Below are 20,828 nucleotides of genomic sequence, written 5' to 3'. Positions count from 1 at the left end.
CCATAGCACCTCCCTGTATTAAGTGAAGTATTCCAGTGAGTTATCAACAAACTTCACCTTAGAAATTGAGAAACAGAGGCGTAGGGATTTCAAATGGCTGCTCAAGATAATGCAGGTCAGAACTGAGACATTTCCAAAGAATAAGCTGCATGATATTCCTACTAAGTGACTGCATCTTTATCAACTCCTGAAATGGATTGGAATGATACACAGAATCCACATTCCTCGAAGGCCCTACAATTTCTTAGTTTTGAGTTTTCATTCTGGGTCCATCTCAGTAATCTTGGGGCCCTGGGTGTGGGGACCACTCTGTGTTGAGTTACCCATACCACTGTTGGCCATTGTTGGTGTCCTGATGCAAGTGCCTCTTGTCTAGGGAGATGGAGTAGTTAAACACATTGTCTAGCTCCTTGACAGTGTCCTGAGTGGAGCTCTGCAAAAAACATAGCCTAGAATCTAGCCAGCAGGCATCAGAGGCCTTCCACTCAATCTGTGGTTTTAAGTTAGCAAACTAATACAGTCTGTTAGGACACTGTGAAGATGGACCCTGCAGCACTGCTGAAATGGCAGCAGAACTGAATTGTGTCAAGGTCCAAGAACACTGAAATGCTGAATCACTGGCAAATGAACTCCCTTGAAGGATATTATGAAAATGAGTAAGACCATAGCTCCTGACCTGGTGGGCCGACAATGATTTGATTTGTTCTGTGAGATGATGAGTTGTAGAGAAATGTATAAAATACAATTATCCTAATCTTCTATTTTATATAAAATATCATATCATGTGTGAGAATTTGTAAGACTTGGACAAAGCCTGCAAGGACATTTGATGGCCTGGATACTTTGGTGGGCAATTAAAACAATGGAAACAGTAACAAAACACAAAGATAACATATTTTTTTCCTACTTTTGCAATAAATATGTGAAGAATGTATTTCTACTCTACCACACAGCTGGTGGTTTACTTGGGGAGGTCCAGATTGCTTTGGCAGTGGGCGTGTGAGATGCTCAGTGGGAAAGCCCTGGGAGAGTCCCAGGAAAGTCTCCAGATTTGAATCTGAGCTCTGATCCTGCCCCAATCATCTTGGAATCCTGTGTGTCAAAGCCATTCTGCTTTTTTTTCACCACAGACCAGCTCTGATAGTGTTGTTGACCTATCTCTAAGGAGATATACTAGTGGAACCTATCAGGTAGCACCTCAGTGCTCTCCTAGTGAAGTCTGCAAAGACGATGCATGGTAGCTGGGCCAGGAATCAAAGACATGTCTGGACTATACCACTGTGGGGATACCCCCAAGAGAAAATCTGTTCCCCAGTTCAGGCACAATCATGCATCCACAAAAATCTCTAGTCAGGGAGGGAACAAGATGAAACCTCTAGGGTTCACGATTAATGTATGGGTAGAGGAACTCACCTTCTCATGCACCAGCTATGACTATGAATGACAAATGCAGCAGGTTTCCAATACCTAACCGCTTCCTCCTGTCCAGGAAGTTCCCTCCTCTCATCGCCTGCCTTCTCTCTCCTCAACAGACATATGTGATGTGGGGAAAGGGGTGTGGGGAAGCTCAGATGAGATCACAATTCTGTTCTGGCCTGAGATCACAATTCTGTCTTGGGCTAATATTCTGTGTTACCTTTTGGCGCTTCCTTCCAAATGCCTAGAGGCATCAGCGATGATGGCTGAACCAAGGTCTACAGTGAAAAAAAGATTCTCCCTCAGGGCTTCCCTGAGCCCAGATCCTCTGAAACTAGGGATAAGACATTGCAGTGTCTTGCTTTTCTCAGTGTTTCCACTCAAGTAAGGTGGATAGGGGGTTGTCTGTAGATTGTGGGTGTTTGGTTACCACAATTCTAACTTCTGTTCAGGTCTATGGAAGGTAGTAGGGTCACTTTTTAAAGATGCCATTACCAATGCCCCTTCCTTCAATCACCTTCCTTCAAATTCACCTGTGGGCTGTTGATGACTCACCCTCCTCCCTCATGTTAACACCTTGACCATTCAAAATTATCCTAATCATCCCTTTCACAGCTTTCTGAAAATGTAATCAGGATCCTAGCTTTGAGGAGACAGAGCTGCATTCAGACCTTTTTCTTACCAGTTCTGTTTCCTGGGAAAATCTCTGTGTTTCTTAGGTCCTTTCTAAGTGTCCAAGCTTGCACAGTGGCGATCAGGCTAGAGTTTACTTTCTAGGGACCTCATCAGGTGTATCTGAAGTAATATCTAGAACACCTATGGGATGGTGCCACGTGTCTTAAGGCACAAACTGAGCCATTGAAGAATTACAAGAAAGGTTTGTACTATTACTCAAAACAGTCCTTGGTTATAGCAATGTGACATTGGAATAAATTCCCACCTGCCTCATTTTTCAAATGAGCACCATGAGGGGTTTTAAATAATGCAAATTCAGATATTGTCATCCTCTGGCATAAACCTGTTGAATTGTTTCCTGTTATACTTAGGATGAGACCCACGCATATCATCTTAGCCTATGAGGTGAGCTGCCTCCACAATGGCTTTCAGTGATCCCCACCCATGGTATACACATCCCTTGAGTGTTTAGAAATAGGCTTCTGATTAACAAAATACAGCCAGAGTGATGGGAGGTCATTCTAAATTTTAATTACAAAAAATTATCTCACTTCCTTCTTACTCCCTCCCATGTGTTCTTCCTCTTCATCTCTATCTATGTTTTTATCACTATCTCTCTGTCATTTCCCTCAAGTTGGGGAATCAAACCCAATGTTTGGAGCTGCTCTGTGTAGAGACCCACATAGGAGGGAACCAACAGAGTGCCAAGGCCAACAGACAGAAAGGAACTTGGACTGTCTGTCCAAACTGCATCCTATATCCTTTGAGTGATACTGAGAACAAATCCTCCACCAGTGGAGCCTCAGCTGAGGCTGAAGCACCAGCCTGTGAGCTACATCGAGGCAGAGACACTGAGCTAAGCCATACCGAGATCACTGGTCCACACAAATTGTGAGTTATTAAAATATATGTAGTCTTAAAATGCAATGTTTTGGGGCAATGTAGTCAGAAAGGAGACTATAACAGCCTACTAGGCCCAGAATGAGGTCCTGCCATGCTTTCCTTTCCCTCCTCTCTCCTGCCAGGTTCTCTCCAGCCTCTCTGGCCAACTTTCTACACTCCTTTGGTCAAACCAACTTCTGGCTCTGAGCTTCAGCACCCATTGTGGCTTCTCTCTGACACACTGCTCCTAGACTTCTTCAGGGTGGCTCCCTCTTGTCATTCTGGTTCTAGCAGGATTCTCCTAGTGACACTTTAAGACTGCCCTCCCCAACCCTCCTTCATTGCACCCTGCAGTGTTTGCACTACACCACTTTCTCTTTTCCTTCACATATCTTTGCTTTTGTGCTCTTATCTATCTCCACTTCAGACTGTGACCTCCTGGCAAGCAGGGACAACTGGGTTACTTTCAACCCCTCACTTAGGCCCACTAGGATTCCTGGCACAGGGTGAGGGTTTGGCACAGAGTTGTTGAATGAACATATGGGAAGATCTTGTGCCCCTCTTTCTACTTTTAACAAACTCAAATAGTGGAGGTGAACACTGCTGATAAAGGGAGATGCAAGTTGTTTCTGAGGCAGGGGGTGGGGAGAGACAGCCAAAAAGACCTCTGCCTAAAGGCACAGTGGGCTCTAGAAGTTTAAGGTGTATAACATAATGACTTGGCATATACATATTGTGTAATGGCTACCACAATAACTTTAGTTAACATTCACCACCAAAAATAAATATATACATTTTCCTTTGTTATATTTTAGGGTTTACTACCTTAGCACCTTTGAAATATATCACATAGCATTAATAACTTATAGAATGTTGTATGTTATATATCTCCACAAAACTGAACAAAAAAAAAAAAACCCAGAAAACAATAAAGGAAAAAACTGCCCCAAAACTCAGTGGACATAAAAGACATGAGCCTGCCTTTCTCCTGGAGGTCAGCACCAGCACTGCATCCCAGGCAGAAACACAACCAAAAACAGGCCTCTTTATTTGAGTGTCTGCATAACAGAGACTCTTCAGACCCCTAGGGTAAAGGAGCAGGACCTGAAAACTTCCAAGGCTGTGAGAGGGACATCAAGAACCTCCCTTGCTCTCTGATTCCTATCCACCCCCACAATGCCCTCTTTACTTGTGAGACATCCTAACTTACTTCCAGATGAGAACTCTCAGGGTACAACAAGCACTGATCTTGTCCTTAGACAGTGGTATGAGTGCACAGTACTCTGGCATATTCTTCTTTATCCCAAGCTCTTATCCACACAATCCCTGAAGCCTCTGTCAGTTCTAAAGGATCTCCAGGGAGTGTAAATCATTTTCTCAGGTTCTCAGTGCACAGTGGGTCATCACTGGAGATCCAAGGCCATTAGGAACTTTATGAGCATATGAAATTCTTACAGTCACCAACAGGAAGGAAGTTACTTTATATAGGAGGACACTGAACTTTTTATCATATACCCAGTCTACCCAAGGCAAGATGGTCTTATCTTAGCTCCAGGTATCCACAGATGTGGAAGACAAGACCCCAGTCCTGACTTCTTCAGGCTGGGCCAGGGATAGCCCTGAACTAGGTAGAAATCTAGAAGTGTAGGGATCCCCTCCCCATTTTTGAGCTCCCAAGCATGAAGCCAGGAGAATGGATACCCCTGTTCCATGGAAGAGCTGCTTTCATGCTCTTTATCCTCTGCCTCATGTCACTTACCTGGTTTCTACTCTTCCTTGATTGTACCTTCATGGTCCTCACTTGAGAAGTCAATATGAGCTCTTGTGCCTGTGTACATGTGAGGATGCAGGGATGAAAATAACCCCATATGGGGAGGAAGTGGGCAGGGTTCCTAGGATCTTAGGGTCTCTCATTTCTAAAATAAACCTGAAGGGAAGGGTTGAGACTTGACCAAGGAAGCTGGAGCTTGGCCTAATCTTCAGATAACCTCCTGTGGGATGAGTCAGTACCTACTTCTTTCTGGGCCACAATTTCCCAATTGTACATCAGGATTTAAGATGTGGAACAGCATAAGCAAGTGATCAGCCAGGGTAAGTTTTCATGCTCAATTAGTACTGAATGGGGTGTCAGTGTGGGACGCTGCTCAGGTAAGCATAGGTACAGAATGCTTATTATCACAGGGGTGCATTAGGGGACAAGCCACTAGTCAACAAGGCCTCATTTCAAGACTGGTAGACAACAAAAGCCAGATGCCCTACTGAGGAGAGATTAGGCATGTTGTGCATGCATAGACAGCATATCCATCCCTTTGGTCATGAAGTAAGTCTCAGTGCCCTTGCCCCCTCCTCGTCCAATGACATTCCTTCTCTTTCTATTAGAAAATAACATAGATGTTGGCCATGTAAAAGCATCAGATATGAGAATTATCCAATCTGCCTTCACTCTTATCTCTGCCACTATGCACAGGGGAATATGTCCCAGAGAAGTGACCTCTCTTGTCCAAGGTCACACAGGAGAGAGATACTCCTTTTTCATTAGGAAACAACAACAACAACAAAATCCTAAAGGAAGGTTATGCAACTTAATCTTGAAATTCCCACTATGGCAGTTCTTACATTATCTGTCTTTTTGCTCCAACATCTTAGCATGTGGTCCCTATCATCAGGGCTGTCCATGGACCAGGATGGCAGTTGGAGCTTCAGGCTAGACCAACCACCCTGTCTTCATTTCAGACATCAGGCAGGAGAGCAGAAGGAGAGCAAAGCAGGCCCTCCCAGCTGTGTCATTTCTGTTTGAGCAGCCTCCCCAAAGTCCCACAGCATGCTTCTGACCACAAAAAATTGACCTGAATTTCATCTTGTCACTCCTGGCTTCAGTAGACATTGGGAACATTGCCTTGTAATTTTCTGAATGGCTGCCTGAAAAGAAATCTTTCTCTGTATAGATTAAGAGATAATGGAAAGGTGGAAACTACCAGAAGTTGAAGAGGAGAAGAGGATGTTATTGTCACACAAACTGGGCTTTTGTTCACTTTCCATAGCCTCTCTTTTCTATTTCTTTATTCAGCCACAGAAATAACAAAAGTCTTGCTTTGAAAGCAGAAATTTGAGTGGAATCCCTGATTTCTGTTCCCACCTGAATGACCAGAGGCACTAGATGGCTTCCATCTGACTGTTACTTGTAAGTAGTTCTAAGCAAATCCTTTCTATTTCATACAAGGAGTGGGATGATTCTAAGGTTGTAGCGCCTGTTAGGTAGACACCGTGTTCCTAAAGAGCTGAATCAAATTAGGTTTCTATAATTCAAAATAATACAATGTTTTGACACTTTTTATTTTCCAATAATATATACTTAGAACCTACCTGGTGCATATTATTAGTTATGATAATCTTCACAAAACAGAATAATCAAATGGTAAATAGTCAAATGTTATAATTAACTAAACATTGATGGAATTAAAAATGTATCTGGATGTGTTTTAATAGGAATTATAAAAGTCAGAGAGGTTGACTTGGTAGAAATAACAACACCTAAACAAAACTTAAAATAGGAGAATCTGTAGACCTGTAGTCAGTACATGATCATGTGTATTAAAAAATCAATCCAGTGGTGCCTGGATGGCTCAGTTGAGCATACAACTTTAGCTCAGGTCATGATCTCATGGTTCATGAGTTAGAGCCCTGCATTGGGCTTGTTGCTGTCAGTGAGGAAACCACTTTAGAACCTCTGTACGCCCCGTCCAACTCTCTCTGCCCTTATCCCACTCATGTTCTCTCACTCAAAAATAAATTTAAAAAAATCAATCCATTTGCGTAACCTATATTAACAGGGCGGTAAAAGATTCAATCAATTAAAAATAATGAGTAAACTAAGATTGTTTTAGTGTGATATTCACTATACATTGTGGTATAATGAGCATACAGGTTTCAGGTTCAACAAGTCTGTATAATTATATACTTGGTGATCACCACGATAAGTGTAGTCACCATCTGTCACCAAACAACGTTACAACTATCTTATTGACTATCTTGCCTGTGCTATACTTTTCATGTCTGTGATTTAATTATTTTGTAACTGGAAATCTGGACCTCTTGATCCCTTTATCAACTTCACCCATCCTCCCACCAACCTCCCCTCTGTTGTTTTTTGTATTTAAAAATCTGTTTTTTGTGGGTTTCTTTCTGCTTTGCTCGTTTTGTTTATTTTTTAATATAATTTATTGTCAAATTGGTTTCCATACAACACCCAGTGCTCATCCCAAGAAGTGCTCTCTTCAATGCCATCACCCACTTTCCCCTACCCCCCACCCACCATCAACCCTCAGTTTGTTCTCAGTATTTAAGAGTTTCTTATGGTTTTCCTCCCTCCCTCTCTGTAACGTTTTCCCCTTTCCCCTCCCCCATGGTTTTCTGATAAGTTTCTCAATACCCACATATGAGTGAAATTATATGGTATCCGTCTTAGACTGACTTATTTCACTTAGTATAATACCCTCCAGTTCCATCTATGTTGCTGCAAGTGGCCAGATTTCATTCTTTTTCATTGTCAAGTAGTATTCCACTGTATACAAAAACTACATCTTCTTTATCCATTCATCAGTTGATGGGCATTTAGGCTCTTCCCATAATTTAGTTATTGTTGAAAGTTCTGTTATAAACATTGAGGCACATGTGTCCCTATGCACCAGCACTCCTGTATCCCTTGGGTAAATTCCTAGCAGTGCTATTGCTGGGTCATAGGGTAAGTCTATTTTTAATTTTTTGAGGAACCTCCACGCTGTTTTCCAGGGCAGCTGCACCAGTTGGCATTCCAATCAACAGTGCAAGAGGGTTCCCGTTTCTCTACATCTTCACCAGCATCTATAGCCTCCTGATTTGGTCATTTTAGCCACTCTGACCAGCATGAGGTGGTATCTCAGTGTGGTTTTTAATTTGTATTTCCCTGATGAGGAGTGATGTCGAGCATCATTTCATGTGTCTATTGGACATTGGGATGCTTTCTTTGGAAAAATGTCTATCCATGTCTTCTGTTCATTTCTTCACTGGATTATTTGTTTTTCAGGTGTGGAGTTTGGTGAGTTGTTTATAGATTTTGGACACTAGCCCTTTATCCGATATGTCATTTGCAAATATCTTCTCCCACTCCATCAGTTGCCCTTTAGTTTTGTTGATTGTTTCCTTTGTAATGCAGAAGCTTTTTATCTTCATGAAGTCCCAATAGTTCATTTTTGCTTTTAGTTCCTTTGCTTCTGGAGATGTGCCTAGTAAGAAATTGCTGCGGCTGAGGTCAGAGAGGTTTTTTCCTGCTTTCTCCTCTAGGGTTTTGATGGTTTCCTGTCTCACATTCAGGTCCTTTATCTATTTTGAGTTTATTTTTGTGAATGGTGTAAGAAAGTGGTCTAGTTTCATGTTTCTGCATGTTGCTGTCCAGTTCTCCCAGCACCATTTGTTAAAGAGACTGTCTTTTTTCAATTGGATATTCTTTCTTGCTTTGTCAAAGATTAGTTGGCCATACTTTTGTGGGTCCAGTTCTGGAGTCTCCATTCTATTCCATTGGTCTATGTGTCTGTTTTTGTGCCAATACCATGCTGTCTTGATGATTACAGCTTTGTAGTAAAGGCTAAAGTCTGGGATTGTGATGCCTCCCATTTTGGTTTTCTTCTTCAATATTACTTTGGCTATTTGGAGTCTTTGGTGGTTCCATACAAATTTTGGGATTGTTTGTTCTAGCTTCGAGAAGAATGCTGGTGCAATTTTGATTGGGATTGCATTGAATGTGTAGATCGCTTTGGGTAGTATTGACATTTTAACAATATTTATTCTTCCAGTTCATGAGCACGGGATGTTTTTCTGTTTGTGTCTTCTTCACTTTCCTTCATAAGCTTTCTATAGTTTTCAGCATACATCTGAAAACATCTTTTACATCTTTGGTTAGGTTTATTCCTAGGTATTTTATGCTTCCTGGTGCAGTTGTGAATGGGATCAGTTTCTTTATTTGTCTTTCTGTTGCTTCATTATTAGTGTATAAGAATGCAACTGATTTCTGTACATTAATTTTGTATCCTGCGACTTTGCTGAATTCATATATCAATTTTGCAGAGTTTTGGTGGAGCCTATCAGGTTTTCCGTGTAAAATATCATGTCATCTGCAAAAAGTGAAAGTTTGACTTCATCTTTGCCAATTTTGATGCCTTTGATTTCCTTTTGTTGTCTGAATGCTGATGCTAGGACTTCCAACACTATGTTAAACAACAGTGGTGAGAGTGAATATCCCTGGCGTGTTCCTGGTCTCAGGGGGAATACTCTATTTCCCCATTGAAGATGATATTAGCCGTGGGCTTTTTATAAATGGCTTTTATGATGTCGAAGTATGTTCCTCCTATCCCGACTTTCTTGAGGGTTTTAATCAAGAAAGGATGCTGTATTTTGTCAAATGCTTTTTCTTCATCTATTGACAGGATCATATGGTTCTTATCTTTTCTTGTATTAATGTGATGTATCACATTGATTGATTTGCGAATATTGAACCAGCCCTGCATCCCAGGAATGAATCCCACTTGATCATGTTGAATAATTCTTTTTATGTGATATTGAATTCGATTTGCTAGTATCTTATTGAGAATAAAGAAGGAGGTGTGGAAAAAGAAACAAAGATAAAGTTACCCAGACAGAGAAACTAAAAGGCTTGATTATTCCAGAGAGAGAAAGGAAAGAAGTAGGTGTAGAACATATATCAAGAGAATGGATTAAATATGTCTGCTTAAACAAACCAACAAACAGAGTAACCAGACTAGAGGAGGGAAGAGATTTGAAGGAGAAAAGGAAGGAAGAATATAAATAGCAAGAATTGTCTGAGAATTAATCCAGGCAATGCAGCAGTGCTGGTCTGGAGAAGGGGGCTGTCTGGTTCCTCAGTGTCTATCCCACTCCAGTAGATACAGTTACCTGGCACAGAGGAGTGTGGTTTGGTGTAGATGGGTCCCACTTCCACTGTGGACTCTGTGAACTGATCTCTGAGGCCCCACGTTGCTGGTGGTGGGAAGAAAAATGACGACCACCCCGCAGTCTCTTCTCCACAGACTTGGTGTCCCAAATCACTCTGTTCAAGCTGTTCTCACTGTGCTATGGGTGCAGAGGACGCAGTCTGCCTCACTCCACCAACTCCCGTGCCCCAGTGCTTGGCTAGGATTCAAACCCCCCTCTCTGTGCACCCTGATACTGGGGAAGTGTCTCTCCATGCCACCCAATATGTGGTCCCAGCTGGTTTTGTCTTATCCTGCAGCCCTTCAGGAAGGGGACCGCTTTCTCCTACTGCAGACAGCGTCCTGACCTAGCCACTAAGCCTGGGGTTGGCTCCCCTCCTCCCCAGGTGTGTGAACAGGGCAGCCGGCTCCAGTCTGGAGAAAGTCCCACAGTTAGAGATGGGATCCCTCTCTGTCCCAATCGGAGGTTTATCTCTTGTCCACATACAGCCTTAAGCTTCCCCAGACTCTCTTTCTCTTCCCCTTGTCTCTCCACAGAAGGGGATCCCTTCCCTCTGTGCCAGCGTGGCCCATTGTATCTCTCCCAGTCCACAATCACCCACCTATGGCCCCTCAGGTTGTCCCGGTGTCTCCCTGGTAGCAGCTTAGTCTCTTTTCCTCCCAGACTCAAAGTCATTTGGCTTCAAATTTCAAAAACGTTTCTGTGTCTTGACTGTTGAAAATAATGCCTCCTGAACATGGAGATGCAGAGATTTCTTGGACATATTGTTTTGTTTGCTATGGATATGTTCCCAGAAGTGGAATTGCTAGATTATGTTCTATTTTTAATTTCTTGAGAAATCTCCATACTATTTTCCATAGTGAGTGTACCAACTTTCTATTCCCCCAATAGTGGACAAAGGTTCCCTTTTCCCCACATCTTCACTAGCATTTATCTCTTGTCTTTTTTATGATAGCTATTCAAATTGATGTGATGTGATATATCAATGTGACCTTGGTTTGCATCTTTCTGATGGTTAGCTACATCAGGCACCTTTTTATGCACCTGTTTGTCTTTGTTTATATTCTCTGGGAAAATGCCAGAGCACTGTACACTGCATCTGGGGTCCATGGACAAGACCAGTCTGCACTGAACCTTCAGGGTCCTAATTGGATATACAATGGTGGGTGCAGAATCACTCTTCTGGCTGAGGTGAGGGTGATGTATTAGTAAAGAGGACACCATGGGAGTGGACAGAAAAAAGAGTAGAAGGAGGCATCTGAAATCCTTTGCTTTGGAAGCTGAAGGTCCTGTTCTTTTGCCCACGTGACTCTGGAAAGCCACTGCCTTGAGGATACCCAAATAAAGATATCCCTTTTTTTGGTGGTATGCCTGCTTGGGGCTATAATGCTAGAGCTGGAGAACAGAATTCAAGAAGTCTTCTTCCATGATACCTAGGGTGTTCTGCTGGAGGAACTGGAGCATGAAAAGTCATGTACAGGCCATTGTGGTTGTCCTCCTGCCCAGAAACAACTTGAAACTGTTAGCAGTATTTCTCTCTTCAGTGTAGGTGGTTAAAAGGGGAGATGGGCTCCAAGACCTTGTCATTTATTTATTAACTATTCACTAAGCTTTTAACCTGATGCCAGGTACCTTGTTGGGCCCATGTGTGGAGCTGAAAATACCAAGAGCTACCTGCCTTCCAGGAACTCAAGTCTAGAGATAGGCAATAGCACAAAAGCAAAGGCATGTGAAAGAAAAAAAGCAAATGATGTGTGCTATGAATGAAGGCTGGAGAGTCATTGGGTAGGAAGGTATGAAAGGCCTCACTGGGGATGACATTGCTGAGAACAGAATGACAAAAGGGAGCTAGACTTGAACAAGTCATCGTGCAGTGTGTCAGGAAGAAGCTACCACTGCTTCAGACACTCACTAACAGAAGCCAGTTTGTCCAGAGGAGGTGAAAAAGGCAGCCAGAGTGGCTGGAGGGAAACTAGGAGGAGAGCAAAGGGGAGGGAGGAGGGGCAGGGAGAAGTGCTGAGGCCTGGTAGAAAGTTATCTGTTGCTCTTCTGTTACTGCATTGTCCCAATACCTTGCACTGTAAAACACATATATTTAATACCTCACAATTTTTTGTGGATGAGGAAACCAGGCACATATTAACTTGGTTCCCCAGCCTCAGGGTATGTCAGAAGCTGCAGCTGTGGCCTCAACTGAGGCTAGATTGGAAGAATATTTTCTCCCAAGTTGACTCATATGATTCAGGATGCCATTTGGACTCAGAGCCTGGGTTCCTATGTGTCTTTCAGCCTGGACACTGCCTCAGTTCTCTGCCATGTGAGCCTCTATATAATGGCAGCTCAAAACACTACTTGATTTTTGGTTAAAGAAAGATAAAGAAAAAAGGGATAAAGAAAAAGGTAAAGGGAAAGAGGAGAGAAATGGTACATGAGAGGAAGTAACTAGGAAGTGAAAGACTATTTGAAATTGAAACTTAGACATGACTTTCCATCACATTGGCTGTATCCTATTCGTCAGAAACCAGTCGCTAGCCACTTAGGAGTTACAAAACAATATACCACAAGTCAGCATGGGGAGCCATTGTGAAGGCTGCCCCCTCATAGATTGAAATGAGACAACTGAGTCTCATTCTAAATACAACAGGAAACAACTGGTTTTACTACCATTCTACCCCATCATGGGACCCGTATTAAAATAAGGCCAAGAGGAAGAGTGACTGTTCCATTACTACACTGATGTCTCTTTTGAATAGTACTCCATGCCACATCCCGCCCCTTTTTTTAATTCTTCCATACTTGATTTTGGGCCTCAGATACACTGGATAACAGCCCACACATATTAAATTTTTTTTTAAGTTTATTTATTTTTGAGACAGAGAGAGACAGAGCATGAACGGGGGAGGGTCAGAGAGAGAGGGAGACACAGAATCGGAAGCAGGCTCCAGGCTCTGAGCCATCAGCCCAGAGCCCGACGCGGGGCTCGAACCCACAGACCGCGAGATTGTGACCTGAGCCGAAGTCGGACGCTTAACCGACTGAGCCACCCAGGTGCCCCAGCCCACACATATTATAAATATTATCCATTTACACCCGATGAGGCTCCTAGGAAGTATATTCTAGCCTGATCCCAACATGCACATTAGGAAACTATGGAATACTTGAGAGACACATTGAGTTAGGACATATAACTGGTAAAACAAAGAAAAAAAGCTGAATTCAGTTCTGTATCCTCAAAATTAGAACCCTACTTGCATTTCCAGGGAGTTGTGGCTATGGCATTTTTGACTCATTGTTTACAGTTAAGGAGATGACATTGGAGGAGAAAGATAAGCAGTCAACTATCAATAAGGGGTTCTAGATAGGTCTCATTTAAAGAAGGGCCCCAGGTACTGGAATCTTGAAAAAGTGACTTCACTTCCTTGGTGATAGGCTTCAACAGAACTTAGAACTCTGGTAACCAGGTGCCCACATTCTAGAGATGGCCTGCTTTCCAGCTCACTTGCCCAGAGTCACTCTAGAGAACAAAATGTTCTGTTGCTGTATCCCCATTTTCAGGATATGTGGGCTTAAGAAAGCCCAGAGTGAGAAACCTTTATGTCACTGTAGACATCAGCTCAGCCCTCATCTCCGAAGCTGTTGGTCATTTGGCAGGAGGCGCTCACAGGTAACACAAGGTAGCTCAGGGCAGCCCACTGGAGAGCATGCCACAACTCTGATCCTGCCCAGAGCAGGCCTACACCTCTTGCCCCTCATTGTGTGTGTCTGTGTGTGTGTGTGTGAGAGAGAGAGAGAGAGAGAGAGAGAGATCAGGGGAGGGGACAGAGGACGAGGGCTATGCCCTTCATGAGCAGAAGCAAGATGTCAGGTGTTGAAAGCCTAGCACATCTCTCATGTTCATACCCCAGGTCTTGGCAGGCAGGAGAAGATAATTGCTGGGGACCAAGTTCAACTACCTATATGTTAATTACGAGCCCTAGAGTTTCTTCTGGTTTCCTCCTTGCTGGATGTCTTTACAGCTTCCCCTCTTAGCTTGTACTGTAGAGAACACAATTTCTAATGGGGATGTCCCCTTGTGGCAATGTCCAGGGAGGACCCTAAGGTCTCTTGGCCCGACTACGGGGCACTGTACTTGCAGAACTTCACCCAAGATATCTTTGAGGAGATGGTCCATGGCTTCAACTACTGCAGCGCCCTAGATAAGTGTCAGGTGCAGAAGGATACCAAGAATCAGCGCTGCTCTGAGGTAAGAATGGGAAGAGGGTTTTTCACACCCTGCACATAAATATGCACAGGCCTGCACATAAATATGGGGCCAAACCTGAGGCCCTCACATTGTATTTCCACATGAGCGTCCCACAGGCCCAACCACAAAATAATCTGAATATCCAAACCTCTGCCACCAGCTATGTGGTAAGGTAGGAGGATACTCTTTACATATGTTGGAATGGTAGAGAATGCATGTATTGTGTATGTATTTTATTTTTTATATTTTGATAGAGAACATATTTAATGTTTTTAATTAATCATTTTTATTTATTTATTTATTTTTTACTTTTCATGAGGCCATGAGTATCTTTGCATTTTACTGCTGTTTTATTATTTTACCTACTTGCCCCAGATATCCTGGGTAGCACTCAGCTCCACTGTCCTTGCAGAACTTCTCCAAGCCCTTACATATCATCACACAAAACAGGGTGATTTAACACAAAATTAAGGGTGGGATGAAGCCATTCTATATGTTTCTGTAATGTCTTGTCTCTCAGAACACATTAAATTATTGTAGGCCCACCAAGTCATGAGCTGTGTTCTTATATGTCTTCATAATATTCCATAAAGGAGGTTGTGTGCCACTGTTTCAGCCTTTCAAGTCTGTTGGAACTTGACAGGATTCAATTCTGTTTTCATGTCAACAGTGATGCAGGGAAAATCTTAAGTGTCCTAAAAGAATGTTTTAGGTTGCTAGATCTGCCATAACATGGAAGCACTAATTGGGTGGAAGGACTTTGATGCCTCCTGGCTGAGATACCTGCCTCTGTCTTTTAAGAGTTTCACCCAGGAAATCTTTGATGAGCTGCTCTAAGGATTAAATTCCATCTCCCTTGACAAGCAGCAGGTGCATCAGTCCAGCAACAACATCAAGTGCTGGTATAGGGTGAGAACAGGTCCAGATTCATGTCCTTTCTCGGGACCCAGAGATGATCAGGGTAAGCCTGGAACCCAGACTACAATTGACTGGCTCCCTGGGGCCTGCTGAAGAAGGTGGTTTCCCCCAGAAACTTTCTCCCTATCAGGAACAGACCAAGCCTCATTAGCTTAGAGGAAATGCAGCCCATGCTTTTGACAATTCTCAGGACTAACCTATATGATCTTGAGCAGCATTCGAAATTCTAACCCTCTGTTTTCTCATATCTACAGTAGGGATGTTTACTGATGACTCACTGGCATAATGCTCTTAATATAGGCTATTAAAAGAAGTGCTATTGTTGCTCAGCTAAGAGAATGCTTGGGAGTTACCAATGGTTTATCATTTCCCCCATAAAACCAATTGCAATTTTAAGCCTAGAACCTTATTCTGTGTGGGCACCCGAGTCCCTTCTCTTTCACAAGTTCCCAAAGGGATGGGGGTCTTTGGTCTGAGAACCAGACCCTGATCTTCCTGGTAGTTCATGGCATTGAAGCTGACTACATGCCCCTCCTTGTCTACCCGGTGTTAAAAGGAATCAACCCTGTCCCTGGATGAGGCCTGTACAATGCTGAAGCTCAAGGAAGGCACAATGGAAAATTTTTTACAGTCCCTGCTACAATCACCTTTCCAGGATAGAAACATCTCAAACATCACAACCATTTTCTGCATATACCAGGTGTTCCCCATGGCCCAATTAGTCCTGGGACAGCAGTTCAAAAGGTGAGTGCTTGCCTCATACACAGCACAGGGGGGAGCCTCCCATTTACTACTTGTGTATCTTGGGAATGTCACTGCACCTCTATGAGCTTCACTTTCCTCTTCTGGAAGTGCGGTGGTAAGAGGATGAACCTCACAGTGTCAACTGTAGTAAACTATGGGAGAAAACATGGCATGGGCTTATCTGGTGCCTGACTCTGTAGAAAGGGCTGCTGGACATGCTGAGTATCTTTAGGTTTAATAGTTCTCTCTCTCTCCAGTGAAGAAGCTCTCAACCTCAACCCTCGCAGGCCTGTGGCACTTCTGAATTTAGAAAAGGACATGGAAAGCAGAAGTTGTCCTGTTTGCAAAGGACTTCTGAGATTCTATCTAGCTGGGCTTGGTATTTTTCCTTTATATGGCCAGACTAGGGCTTGCTGGGGGACAGGCAGAGGCACCCATGGCCCACACAGTTATCTGAAAAGTACTGGTTGGGTTAATTCAATCAACAATATATGTTAATCACCTAGTAATGCAGGCACTTTTCTAGTCACTAAGATAATTCAGTGAATAAAGTAGACACAATGCCTTGGTGTCAATTCTAGTCAGAGAGTAGGCAATCACTCTACACTCATGTCCTTGGTTCATTATATGTGACATTTTCATGGCGTCCTCTGGGTATGAAAGGATTGTCCCTTATTTGACCATTATGACAGACTACAAGACCAAGTAAACATGAGTGGGTCTTCAGGTTCAGTAGGAGGGCCTCCTGCATCCACAGAGCAGCATAAGAGACTATAGGGGTTGTGGCTGGAGGAGGACTTTCAGAACCATGGAACTCACAGATCTCTTGATTTCCATAGGAGGGCTTATGTTTGGGGGCTTCCTGTGAAGAAGCAAATGAGTCAAAGAGAGCTGTGGATGGGGCCCCAAAACTTCTGGGAAGCAGAGCACAGTCTGGGTTCAGTTGGTGCCTAAGAGACCCATCCCTTCTACTGTTCTATCTGGCTCTGCCTGCTTCTCTCCATATCTACCTCTGCTTACCACAGCAACTAGGGCCAAGAACAGAAGGTGTAGTGAGAAGACTGCTCATAAATCGGCCTCAAACGTAAGCCCTATTACTGGTCTTTACTGAGGATGGCATTGACTATGCCCAAGGCCGTGGTGAGAAGAGTATCAGTGAAAAAACCAGACTCACACAGGTTTTCTGGATGACTAGGCCTTCCACTGCAAAGGCGGGGTTGGAAGTGGGCTGGGCCATCCTCTGGGATCCATAGAGAAATAATGATGCTGTGGGAGTACAGTGTGGAATAAAAGGCCAGGCCTCTGATGCTTCTCCACACATGACTCTACCCAGCACCCTCTCTCCCATCTTGAGTACATGGCCTGACCAGAAATTTCAGGATACCTGGCAGTCTCTGAATTTTACCAGTTTCAAAGTAAAGACAGCCTATGTGGATATGAAGCTGCATGACTGGGACCTGAAGAACCACACCGCCCTTATCCTGGTGCATCAGGAAACTCTGGAGCCCACTGAGGCAGAGTCAGATGGTAAAGGGGATTAAAATCTGGGAAGACTAACTGGGGTGGGGTTCATGGGCTGAATATTGTTTTGAAAGCAATGGTACCTGTCCTGTTTTTGGGAAGGCACCTGGAAAGTCAGTTATGTGGATGAACCTTTCTCTTTATCCTGATCCAGTGCCAGCCCCAGGGCTCCTTCCAGTTGCAGAGCCAGAAAAGGGGTCTACTATGGAACTAGAGACAGCGCCAGTTATGTTTCAACCATCACCTCAAGCGTCAGAGCCAGCATCACCTCCATCAGCTGTTCCAGAACTGGAACAAGTGTTAACATCTTCTTCAGCATATGTGCCAGGTCCACAGCTACAATCAGCTCAATCATCAGCTTTACTTAGAATTTTAACTCCAGCTCTAAAAATAGAGACAGAGCCAACTCCAGCGCCAGAGCCTTCCTGCCACGGGCATGTGACCCCAAAGAACCAGCTGAATGAGGAGAAACCCAGCCTCATGGACTTCCCTCCCAAGCTGGTGGCAGAGCAGCTAACCTACATAGATGCGGTAAGAAGCTGGGCTCTCAGGGCAGGACAGGGCAGGGCACTTTCTACATTTTTGCCGTCAGCTAACCCAGACCTGCCTTTCCCTGATGTGGACTACTATAGTCCGGGTCCAAATTTCAGCTCGACCACTTATCAACCATGTTACCCTGCCAAGGTCCTTAAATCGAGCTTTCACTGTCCAGCTGCAAACTGTAGAGAGAGGCACTGATAAGAATTGATGCAGAGTTACTGTGTAGATTAAATGAGCTAGAACAGCTAGAAAAATGGGTAGGCCCTGGTCCTTCAGGTGGAGGAAGACAGCTCACTGGGTGCAGTCAAGTCCATGGGTCACCCACCCATCTTCCTTGGAGTCTTAACACCCTGTGCACTTATTAGGCATCTGACATGTACATAACTTCAAGGGGAAACAGAGAAACTTACGGTTGTAACTGTCATGGGGGAATGTGCATCGAAAGGAGAGTAGGACCAAAGGGAAAAACAGGTCGAGTGGAAAATGCCCCCTTGTGAGGAGTCACATTGAACTGTCATCTAGAGGCTGGGGTTAGCAAGGATGACCAGGGTACAAATTCTCTCCTTCTTTCCCTGCCAGCATTCACTCCTAGGTCTTCCTGTACTTGACTCCCTCAGTGAAAATAGAATGGAATGAAATCCAGGGATTCCAATCAGGCTCAGGCCACATTCTCAGCTTCAGGAACTAAAGCTCTGACCTGGTAACCTCCTACCTAGGACATTAATCCTGAATGTGAAATGGCTGGCTGAACACCCCTACCCTCCCCACCCCATTCTCTAGGAGCTGTTCAAGAAGGTGCTGCCTCATCAGTGCCTGGGCTCCATCTGGTCCAAGCGGAATAAGCCTGGTAATGAGCACCTGGCACCCACAGTCTGTGCTACCGTCACCCAATTTAACAGTGTGGTCAACTGTGTCATCACCACCTGCCTTGGAAACCCAAGAATGATAGCCCAGGACAGGGCCATGGTGGTGGAGCACTGGATAAAGGTGGCCAAGGTATTTTATGGGAGGCCAAGATGAGTCACTCTTCTGAGCCTTGGAAACTGATATTTCCTTTATCAATTCTCAGGGTCGGAGTCCCTAGTCTAAGCCCTAGGGTCTGCACAGTCCCTAGGCTCTTCCCTCCAGGGACATGCTGACCTTTACTTGCATGTCCCAATGGTGGAACGCTCAGTTCCTACCTGGCTCCTTCCTTGGAATGAGCTAAAATCTTCCCTCTCCCCAGCAGTGTTACTCTTTGGGTCTTATATGTGCCCTTCTGCAGGCACCTGGATATCTGTCATCTTGGAGGGAAAATTTAAACTGAGGGAGACTGATACTTTAGAGCAAATAGGACTCCTGCTACCCACATGACCACTCATTCTCTTCCCTCCCCAGGCCTGTCAAATCATGCGGAACTACTCTTCACTGCATGCCATCCTCTCTGCTCTGCAGAGTGCCTCAATTTACCGTCTGAAGAAGACATGGGAGAAAGTTTCCAGGTGAGTATGCCTCTCTCCATAGAAGGATCAGGGTGGATGAGGGATTTCCCATATGCACATCTTTTCCCCCTCAGTAACTGGGACCCTCCTGGGAGGCAGCAAACCCTGGCAATAGAACCTGGGCTGGTGTACAGGTCTATAACCCACCCTGGAGAATAGTCCACCCTGACTCCAGCTACAGAAATATTTTTTCTTAAATATCACGCACTGAGTTGACCCAAATTAAATATTATCAAGTGCTTACTTTACAGCAACAAAACTCTCTGCCCAATTGAAACCACAACTGACTGAAACAGAGTTGCTCAATTAATATGGAAATGGTGGCACTGGATGACTCACATGAGAGCTCCCTCCATGTCCTACAAACACCTTAGTTCTCAGAGGAATCCAGAGAAAACCCTAATACTGGCAGTTTGACTTTTTGGAGTACTCAAATAAGAGGAACTTACATTCAAGCCACATTATTCCTATAATTTTTTCTGCCATTTTTTCCTCTATTCAGGAAGAGCTTTCAAAAATTTAAAAAGCTGTGCACTGAAGATAACCCACAGAGAAGGGAACTGTTCCTGAAGGTATCATGGGAGGAGGAGGTTTGGGAAGAGAGAGGGTGGGGCCTGAGGGAACAGGGTCCTGAGTGGATGAAGAAAGACTGCTGTGTAGGGGAATGACCTGAAGCATTCCTTGGGGAGGTGAAGCCTTTGGTATGAATATGGTTACACTTTGGGGTGAAGATTCCATTGGGGGTGGAGCAAGAAGGTGCTGTTCAACCAGATGCTATAGACACCCTGTCTCTCCATATTAACAGCTAGTCCAGATGGGGACCTGTATACAGCTTGAGAGCCCAGAGGACAGCCTTCTGCTCAGTAGTGGGGTTGGGATGGGTGGAGGGAAACAATAATGATAGTAATAGCACACTGAGTCCTCAGAAGACCATGTGATGTAGGTGGTGTTCTCACTTTTCTCAATGAGAAAAGAAGCTCAGGAAGGCCAGGCTGCAAGTTCAAGGTCACACATGGAGTGAATGTTGGAGCTGAGATTGTGCTAGAATCACTCACAGCATGCTTAAGGATAATGTAGCATTGGTACCAGCTGACTTGGGTCAGATGTCCAGGGTCTCAAGTCAAAGATGGTGGGGGGGGAGTGGACTGAGGATATTATGGTCTCAATGAACTTGTCCTTGACCCTGCAGGAGTGGCCATCTAAATGGGCCACCCTGATGATGAGCCTCCAGAGAGCCCAGAAAAGGCTGCAGAAGAAGGTGAGTGTTCCTGGGGAATGGAGCCTCCAGAGTGAGAGGAGAAGGGCTCCTCTCTGACAGCTGGAGGCCTCCAGATCAAGACAGGTGGACCTTTCTACTCCAGCTCCTCCTCTTGTTGCCACAGCTTCCAAAACTCTTATTTTAAAGTGACTGGGAGGAGGGTCTA

At 44.2% G+C, this 20,828-nt stretch overlaps 1 protein-coding gene across 2 annotated transcripts; it reads left to right on the top strand.

Moving 5' to 3' along the window:
- Positions 1-13,369: 13,369 nt before the first annotated feature.
- Positions 13,370-20,772, top strand: LOC122212711 (ral guanine nucleotide dissociation stimulator-like). 2 transcript variants are annotated; one of them, XM_042926671.1, is made up of 9 exons: positions 13,370-13,621; positions 14,093-14,200; positions 15,675-15,862; positions 17,196-17,389; positions 17,538-17,914; positions 18,704-18,919; positions 19,301-19,404; positions 19,907-19,976; positions 20,594-20,772. In XM_042926671.1, the coding sequence occupies exons 1-9, from the start codon at positions 13,436-13,438 to the stop codon at positions 20,717-20,719; spliced, it is 1,569 nt and encodes a 522-aa protein (XP_042782605.1). In that variant the 5' UTR covers positions 13,370-13,435; the 3' UTR covers positions 20,720-20,772. The 2 variants fall into 2 exon arrangements, with proteins under 2 accessions (XP_042782605.1, XP_042782606.1); XM_042926672.1 differs by having other exon boundaries at positions 13,543-13,631.
- The last annotated feature ends 56 nt before the right edge of the window (positions 20,773-20,828 follow it).

Source organism: Panthera leo, assembly GCF_018350215.1.
Source record: "Panthera leo isolate Ple1 chromosome A3 unlocalized genomic scaffold, P.leo_Ple1_pat1.1 chrA3_random_Un_scaffold_74, whole genome shotgun sequence".
Classification (NCBI taxonomy): domain Eukaryota; kingdom Metazoa; phylum Chordata; class Mammalia; order Carnivora; family Felidae; genus Panthera; species Panthera leo.
Note: the sequence above shows the minus strand (reverse complement) of the source record. Positions and strands in the feature narration are given on the sequence as shown.

What these genes read in the sequence shown, in the direction of transcription:
- LOC122212711 (XM_042926671.1), top strand. Translation starts at nt 13,436, where the DNA reads ATGGCCTGCTTTCCAGCTCACTTGCCCAGAGTCACTCTAGAGAACAAA. An exon ending in TTGGCAGGAGGCGCTCACAG is followed by an intron (nt 13,622 to 14,092) that starts GTAACACAAGGT and finishes CTGTACTTGCAG; the next exon opens with AACTTCACCCAAGATATCTT. An exon ending in ACATGGGAGAAAGTTTCCAG is followed by an intron (nt 19,405 to 19,906) that starts GTGAGTATGCCT and finishes TCCTCTATTCAG; the next exon opens with GAAGAGCTTTCAAAAATTTA.